Source organism: Gymnoscopelus braueri, assembly GCF_963280865.1.
Source record: "Gymnoscopelus braueri genome assembly, chromosome: 12".
Lineage (NCBI taxonomy): Eukaryota > Metazoa > Chordata > Actinopteri > Myctophiformes > Myctophidae > Gymnoscopelus > Gymnoscopelus braueri.
Genome location: NC_137614.1, coordinates 33,192,541 through 33,201,581, shown reverse-complemented (window position 1 = coordinate 33,201,581; position 9,041 = coordinate 33,192,541). Strand labels below are relative to the sequence as shown.

General features: G+C 42.0%; 1 protein-coding gene across 1 annotated transcript in view; it reads right to left on the bottom strand.

The window, feature by feature from the left end:
* Positions 1-3,510: 3,510 nt before the first annotated feature.
* Positions 3,511-9,041, bottom strand: part of ano11 (anoctamin 11) — a gene marked incomplete at both ends in the record, with an annotated part of 35,986 nt that continues 30,455 nt past the window's right edge. The window contains 3 exons of the mRNA XM_080443923.1: positions 3,511-3,634; positions 3,915-3,934; positions 7,631-7,804. Of these exons, the coding sequence (XP_080300049.1) occupies positions 3,511-3,634; positions 3,915-3,934; positions 7,631-7,804 (318 nt within the window). The remainder of the gene's footprint in view (positions 3,635-3,914; positions 3,935-7,630; positions 7,805-9,041) is intronic.

Here is a 9,041-nt window from a genome sequence, read left to right as displayed (position 1 = left end):
TGAAAATCTTAAAAGCGTTTGTGGCCAACCCTCAGATGGGTGGGCCACAAGCATGTTCAGAGCACGTTTATTTTAATGAACAAGCAATCAATTGTGTTCTGGCTTGGATCACTGGAATCAATGTAGTATACTTTTTTTAACAATACTATAAATACTTTTACTTTAATATATAGACATTATCATTACAATCTTTGTGTTTTGCCAATTATTGGGGGGCCCACTTGCAATACCCTCATGGCCCACCAGTTGGCCGGTAATCGCTGATGTAAATCTTTTCTTCTTATTATTTTGTTTTTGTTGCTCATGTACAGTACTTTAGCTTGGCAGTGGGAAGTCAGGTCAGTCAGTAAATGTTTTAGAGTCCACATTGCATACCTGCTGCTTGCTGACATGTACTAACGCTGCACTCTTCTTCCTGCAGGCCATGGAGGAGGAACGCACAGCAATCATAACAATAAAAAAAAAACGATGAACGTGGCTAAAAACAGGCTGGTAGTGAGAAAGAAGGGAGGGGAAGGTGCAGAGCGACAGGTAGAGATAGAGGAGGGGAGTGCCAGGGAGAGAGGGAACAAAAGAAGGCCGACGGGAAGTGAAAATAAAAAGAAGGGAGGAGAGAGGGGTGACAGAGCGGTGAAGAGGAGGAGAAGGGAAGGGAGAGGGGATCAGAAGTACCCCAAGGCCACAGCCACACACACAGTAAAATCCATAGTGTTAAATCGGCAATCTGGAACTTATTTGAATGAATAAAACATTATTCTAATCAATCTGTATGGTAGAATACAGTATATTAATACAATATACTGTGACTAGCACATCTGCAGTGGTTGGAGGTGGTCTCCCTACTCTTCCAGGTAGGACACCTACTGGTCGACAAGTAGTACTGCCTGAAGCTCCTAAGTGCCGTATCTCCCGTGGTCAAGCGGAGATTTCATCTTGGAAGAGTGATAGAATTTTGGTCTCTCAGGCGGGAGACCTGGGCTCAAATCCGGATAAGGCATAAAACGTATGGATGATTGCAGCTTTGAAGTAATACTCAGGATTTGACAGTGCACCAGGATGGTTTAGGATCGTGAAGGAAGGGAGGAGGAGCGATTGGAGAGAGATAGAGAGATTAAGAGAGAGGGGGAGAAAGAAATCATTAAAGAACAGCTGTCTCCCTCTGACTCTTAATAAATCACTATCTGTGTCAACTGTGCCCCTCGGTTTACAGAACGTGTGATGGATAGAAGAGGAGACGAGACAAGCTGTGGTGGGATGTAATGAAGTATATTTACTCATGTAGCCTACTGTACTTAAGTACAATTTTGAGGTACTTGAATATTTCCATATTTTAATACCTTACAGTTCTACTCCGCTACATCTCAGAGGCAAATATTGTACTTTTTACCCTACTACAATTATTTGACAGCTTTGGTTATTAGTTACTTTGCACATTTAGATTATTAACACAAATAACCAACTGGAAAAAGTGCTCCTCGGCGCAAAGGTCTCCGCCAGGTCAGGTAGGTTATTGTGGGCCAGCAATGTTCGGATTTCGCCAATCAGGAAGGAATATGAAAAATCGGACGGGTCCATCTTGATAACTTGACTATAGAGATAATGTGTACCGATTTGCATGTTTGGACAAAATTAGTGGGAGTAATATAAAAATAAATTGTGCTAAAATCGGCCTCCTGGTGGCGCTATAATAGGGCAATGTTAAAAGGGTGGCATTTGTTCCTCAACTAGTGTGAATGTGCGTGCAAAGTTTCACCACAATCGGACGCTGCGCTCATGATTCACAGCATTTTGTTCAAAACTTGTCACTCCTGCAAACTTTAGATGTCAATCTTAGCCAATCAGGATGGAATAGGAAAGATCTGTCTTGATCACATGACTATAGAGATACTGTGTACCGAATTGCGTGATGTTTGGACAAAATCTGTAGGAGTACTGTGAAGAAATGTGTTTTTACCAAAGTCGGCCTCCTGGTGGCACTATAACAGGCCCATGTGAAAGATTTGGGGCAGAGGTTCTGCTCTGGCATCCAGGGAGTGTGTGTACACAGTTTCGCTGCGATCAAGCCAATGGTGCCGGAGATTAGCTGTACACACACAGAATGACAAACGCACACACGGAAGGACGGACGGACAAGGTGCAAAACATACTCTCTCGCCATGCATTCGGCCTGGCGGAGACAATTATGCCCTATTTATACTTCGGCTATTCGAAGCTTGCAGATCCGGTTTGTTTCACTTTTACTTTGGTACGTTAAGTATATTTTGACAGTTTTGTACTTTTACTCAAGTTTTGAATACAGGCCTTTTACTTGTAACAGAGTATTTCAACCTTGTGGTATTGCTACTATTGAGTAAAAAGTACTTCTTCCACCACTGGAGACAGGAGAGGTAGAACACTTTTCTTATGGATGATGCTTTGTTTTTTGTTGTTGTTTTCTTGCATTCATGAAACTATATTTATTCAGAATTCTTTTCAAAACAGCTCGCACACAAAATCTGCCACATACTGTATGGAGATTGTTTACTGCATGTTGTCATAGCGATTCTTACACTGAAACCATTAGCAACATAACAGGGACTCCAGTGAATTTTCCATCTGCACACAAACCATAAAGAGTTTCATACATGCTTCACATTCATACACAGTCAAATACTCAGTGTTCATTTAACTCTGACAGTATAAAAGTTGACCCCAATGGACGCGACAGGTCCATTAGGGTCAATCTTTAAAGTCTCAGAGTTAAATGAACACTGTGTATTTCACTGTGTAGCCATTCAACGTGTGTGTGTGTGTGCGTGTGTGTGTGTGTGTGTGTGTGTGTGTGTGTGTGTGTGTGTGTGTGTGTGTGTGTGTGTGTGTGTGTGTGTGTGTGTGTGTGTGTGTGTGTGTGTACACACTGAAGAGAAGTACAGTATGGATATTTGCAGCTGTTACTTGAGCAGCATTTCAATAATAGTGCAAACAACACACAAATCGTGTGAAATTAAGTGAGCTCAGAGGAAAACGCAAAAAAATGGAGATGAATAGAAACCATAGTTCTAGTGTGTGAATCACTGCTCCTTGTGCTTGGCCTTGGAGATGAAAGAAGTCCATAATATTGATACCACGATCGAAGCCTTTTTCTGAACTAGAAGCTGTAAAACTGATGGAGAAGAATAAGATAACACTTTACTGTAGTGCTTCTGTGAACAAAATCCACTAGCGTCCAATCAAAAGAGACAGCAGTCCAGTGCGGAGACACGTCCACTGACGATAGCCTGAACAAGTGTCTTTTCTATCAAAGGAGGGTAGTCTACACAGTAAAAATCCTCAGTGTTCATTTTTCCATTTGTAACTCAGAGATTATACAAATGTGTGGGGTGTAACCATCTTATACTATAGTGGCGTGCCGTGCAATACAATATTCGTATTGTAACTATTACATCTACAGTATTTGGAGGCGGTTTCCGGACTCTTCCATCGAGAAATGTAGACCCTGGTGTCGCCGTGTCGGGTAGGTCTCCTGATGGTTTACACGTAGCCCTGCCTGAAGCTCATGAGCACAATATCTCCCTTGGCCAAAGTGAGGATTGCTTTCTTGGATGAGCAGTGGAAATCTGGTATCTTAAGCGGGAGACCTGGGTTGGAATCCCAGCTAGGACATAACAGTAACGGATTGCATCTTAAATGAGCACGAGCATGAGGATTTTTGCTGCGTAAATCTCTGCTATCCCTGGCAAACTGTTCCCCCCTCCCCTCCCCTCCCCTCCTCTTCTTCATTGCAGCGTCTCTCGGGCACTGCGGTCTTAACTCATGTTGCCAGAGGACGCGTTGCTTGCTTGAAGGCAGGGCAGGACGTACAGTAGAAGGTTGACAGGGAAGGAATGAAGAAGGCAGACAGACAGAGAGAGAGAGAGAGAGATATATAATTCTACATGTCAGAGGACTGCTGTGTCTGAAGCAGACAAAAACACCTTAAGGGGGCAATTTACCACTTGTCGCAACAAGGACAAAAATACTGTAACTGATTCAGTTGAAAATGTGTTATTTTACCGTAAGTGGCTAATTTACACCTTGTTGCAACGACGACGAAAATGCTGTAACTGAATCAGTTACACTTGTGTTATTTTTGTCTGTGACAAAGTAGGTTGTAAATCTGTAAAGCTTTTTGAGCTTACTGCTATATAGTCCAGTGGTTCTCAACGAGGGGGTTCCAGGGGGTCCCCAGCTAAATCAGATAACATTGCATCAAAATCTGTTTAACCACTTTAACCCTATATACATTGGCTATTTGAAAATAGCCAATCTACAAGTCCACAACGTGTTGCTATTTTCTACTACTACAAATCATGTATGAGTGTCCCTGGCACAAAATGTTTTCAGGTGGGATCAACGGCCAAATACATATTAATTTGTGGGTCCTTGACATTTGAGAACCACTGATATAGCCTACTGTACATAAAAACAGACGCCAGAGCAACAGAGAATGTATAAACAGCACTGGTAATTATAACTACACTTTGAACTCTTGTTTGTAAAAAGTCATAATATCTCTTCAAAAGGATCTTTATACAGTAAAAAAAAAACTGACTGTGTGTAGCCTAATGACTGTGTGTAGCCTACATTGAGGTTTCATTATGACTGTGTGTAGCCTAATGACTATGTGTAGCCTACATTGAGGTTTCGTTATGACTGTGTGTAGCCTACATTGAGGTTTCGTTATGACTGTGTGTAGCCTACATTGAGCTTTCGTTATGACTGTGAGTAGCCTACATTGAGGTTTCGTTATGACTGTGCGTAGCCTACATTGAGGTTGTTATGACTGTGAGTAGCCTACATTGAGGTTTCGTTATGACTGTGTGTAGCCTACATTGAGGTTTTGTTATGACTGTGTGTAGCCTACATTGAGCTTTCGTTATGACTGTGAGTAGCCTACATTGAGGTTTCGTTATGACTGTGTGTAGCCTACATTGAGGTTTCGTTATGACTGTGAGTAGCCTACATTGAGGTTTCGCTATGACTGTGTGTAGCCTACATTGAGGTTTCATTATGACTGTGTGTAGCCTACATTGAGGTTTCGTTATGACTGTGTGTAGCCTACATTGAGGTTTCGTTATGACTGTGAGTAGCCTACATTGAGGTTTCGTTATGACTGTGAGTAGCCTACATTGAGGTTTCGTTATGACTGTGTGTAGCCTACATTGAGGTTTCGTTTTGACTGTGTGTAGCCTACATTGAGGTTTCGTTATGACTGTGTGTAGCCTAATGACTGTGTGTAGCCTACATTGAGGTTTCATTATGACTGTGTGTAGCCTAATGACTATGTGTAGCCTACATTGAGGTTTCGTTATGACTGTGTGTAGCCTAATGACTATGTGTAGCCTACATTGAGGTTTCGTTATGACTGTGTGTAGCCTAATGACTGTGTGTAGCCTACATTGAGGTTTCATTATGACTGTGTGTAGCCTACATTGAGGTTTTGTTATGACTGTGTGTAGCCTACATTGAGGTTTCATTATGACTGTGTGTAGCCTACATTGAGGTTTTGTTATGACTGTGTGTAGCCTACATTGAGGTTTTGTTATGACTGTGTGTAGCCTACATTGAGGTTTCGTTATGACTGTGTGTAGTAGCCTACATTGAGGTTTCGTTATGACTGTGTGTAGCCTACATTGAGGATTCATTATGACTGTGTGTAGCCTACTTTGAGGTTTCGTTATGACTGTGTATAGCCTACATTGAGGTTTCGTTATGACTGTGTGTAGCCTACATTGAGGATTCATTATGACTGTGTGTAGCCTACATTGAGGTTTCGTTATGACTGTGTGTAGCCTAATGATTGAGTGTAGCCTACATTGAGGTTTCATTATGACTGTGTGTAGCCTACATTGAGGTTTCGTTATGACTGTGTGTAGCCTACATTGAGGTTTCATTATGACTGTGTGTAGCCTACATTGAGGTTTCGTTATGACTGTGTGTAGCCTACATTGAGGTTTCGTTATGACTGTGTGTAGCCTACATTGAGGTTTCGTTATGACTGTGTGTAGCCTACATTGAGGTTTCGTTATGACTGTGTGTAGCCTACATTGAGGTTTCGTTATGACTGTGTGTAGCCTACATTGAGGTTTCGTTATGACTGTGTGTAGCCTACATTGAGGTTTCATTACATTTTATTAGAATCTAACAACAGCATGAGGCAGGACAGATTGAGTACTACTCACCCCACCGTCAGGAAAGGAAACACATCACAACATTGTTGGTCAGAACACAGGGAGACACACACCATCAACACAGCACAGCACTGAGCTAGGGGTACAACTGCTAATCTAACTAATTGATTAATCAATTATAAAATAAATAGATGTTAATAAAATAATTAATTTGGGGGGGAATTGAAATGAATGATTTTTGCATGAAACAATGATGTACAATGTTGTTGTTGTTGTTGATGTTGTACAATGAAAAGTAATCGATGTTATAATCGCTCTGAGAAAATAATAGATAGTTGCAGCTCTACACTGAGCGCATCAGTCCAGCATGGGTGGCCACGTGGGCAGGGGATGGCGCACAATGTTATGTTGGCTGGGGGGGGGGTTGTGAATTTAATAGGCCGCCGTTCTCAGGTGCAGAATTTGACCTCAGGTTTTACAGCTATAGCTTTAAAAGAACTCGGCATCCTACATATTGGTAGATTCATTATTAGAATACCATAACCACATTCTACAGTGTTTTTTTTTGTTATTAATTCAATAATAAGGAAGTGATTAAATGGTAATAAATACATAGAGGCATGTGGGAGGTTCTCATTAATAAATCTCTCTGAAATTAGTGGTCATGACGCATTTTACTGCCAGGGGGAAAAGTGAGTCGTTACCACAAACGACTTTCCCCTTGAACATTCCTTTTCCTTTACCATTTCCCTCAGTTTATTATTCCTTAGGAAATCATCTCAGGGATATCTACTGCTCAGTTATACCAGTTATCCCTCCACAGAATGCTATAAAATGTATCTGGAAATGCGAGAACAACTTCAACCATCACGTTCACTGTGTGGGACTACTGGGGACCCTATGACGGCAAGTCGAGCTGCAGGTGCTTTGCAAAGTGAGTAGTGAGTTTGTTGGCGAGTAGGTTCCTAGGCACAGGGGGCTTTAAAAGCCTATAAAGTGTGGAATTTATTTATGGGAAAAAAGCAGTCTGGGGGATAGGTTTAATATGTAACCTATTAACACTACTGCCCCACTTGCACTGTTGGGAATGCAATTGATCGCATTGGAGATTAATGTTTCCTTCCCAGTACCAAGCCACAGGAAATAAACTATAGAACACCGTAAATGTAAAAAGAAAAATCATATCAATCATTTTACATGGGCAGATAGCCCGTGGTAAATGTTAATCTACCGTATACAGTTGTGGAAAGACATGCAGATGCAATGCAAGGAAGACCAAACAAGGAAGGACCTAAAAGACAGTAAAAGACAGCACACAAAAAAGGGGTGATACTGATAGTCTCTAGAGCAGTGGTTCTCATAGAGTCTCTAGGACCCTAGGTGTTTGACTGTGTGTGTGTGTGTGTGTGTGTGTGTGTGTGTGTGTGTGTGTGTGTGTGTGTGTGTGTGTGTGTGTGTGTGCGTCCCCATGTTCCACTGACCTGGCCTGGACGGGCCGGTTTAGGCCCATGGCTTCGACTCACCAGCAGGGCCTCCTGGTTGTCAGTCAGGGCCTGCTTGGCCAGGAAGCGCTCCCGCTTGATCTGCACCTCCAGAGACTCAGGCACGTCGGGCACCATCCAGTCGATGGCACGCAGCACGAAGAACACCACGTGCTGCCAAGTGAGGGAAGGAGAAAGAGAGAAACACCCAAGGAAGATTTACAGCCGAAAAGAGAGAAGCGCCACACCCCCTCCAGGTTTAAGAGCTTAACCACATTAACCCTGCTGCCCCTCTGGGCATTTTATCTGAAAAATAGTCTAGGCATATGCACTTATTTTATATTTTGTCATACGCCGGTGTCGTACGACATTATCATACAACGAAGTATGATTCAGGCTTAAGCGGTTAAAGTTCCGATGTGCGTAATACCAGCTGGATGTCACGTGTAAAGCGTAATTTATGATTTCGAGAATAAGTGCCGAATATATCAAGTGCAAAAAGTGCCGATGTGATCATGTGTCACACAACACTTTTCAGCTGAAGCATGAATTAGGTTTAAGAAATGAACAGAGAGAGGAGAGAGTGAGGGATGCTGCGGCAAGAGATGGAGGAGTGATGATGGATATGGAAAGAAATGGAGCACGATATTGACAAAATCTGAGAAGATGGTAGAAAAGAGAGAGAATATAAAGCATTGGAAGAGACGAGTAAAGGGGAACGAGAAGATAGCTGCCAGATGAAAGATGCGGAAAGATGGCTAATCAATACGGTGGTTATAAACTTGAAGAGATGGATGACAGATTGTTGAGGGTAAGCCAGTTTCAACACGACCACATAAATTACTGTGTACATACGGGCAAGCATGAAATGAAATGGACAAAACTGAAACATCAGTCAGTGGATGGATAGATATACAGTAGAATATTAAGAGAACCGATGTACAACTAGGCAACACAGGTGAATGGAACGATAAAACACAGCAATGACTCAGACACAGCTCATAAGCTATACCAGTCATTCTCAACTGTTTTTATTTCAATTTTGATATGCATTAGGGCCCAATACAATACACACACAACACCCTAATGATTAGGCCACGCACCGACATTTGATACAATTTTTATCTCTGGGACTCCAATCTAAATTCTCAATGGTAATTTATTCTCTTGAGATAGACGTCTCAAATGCCTGTAGCCTATTTCAGAAGCTCTTAAAATGTAAATGAGTAGAAAATAAAGCGGAGGTCCCCCCCATTGATTGATTGATTGAATACTTTATTAGACAGAAATGTAAACAGCACAAGGTTAGAGTCAATCATTTGTTTTGCTAGCTAGTCGAGGCCTATACAGGAAAGAGAATGTGATGTCACACTGTGATGTTGTAGTAACGGACCTCACAAGATGGCGCCAC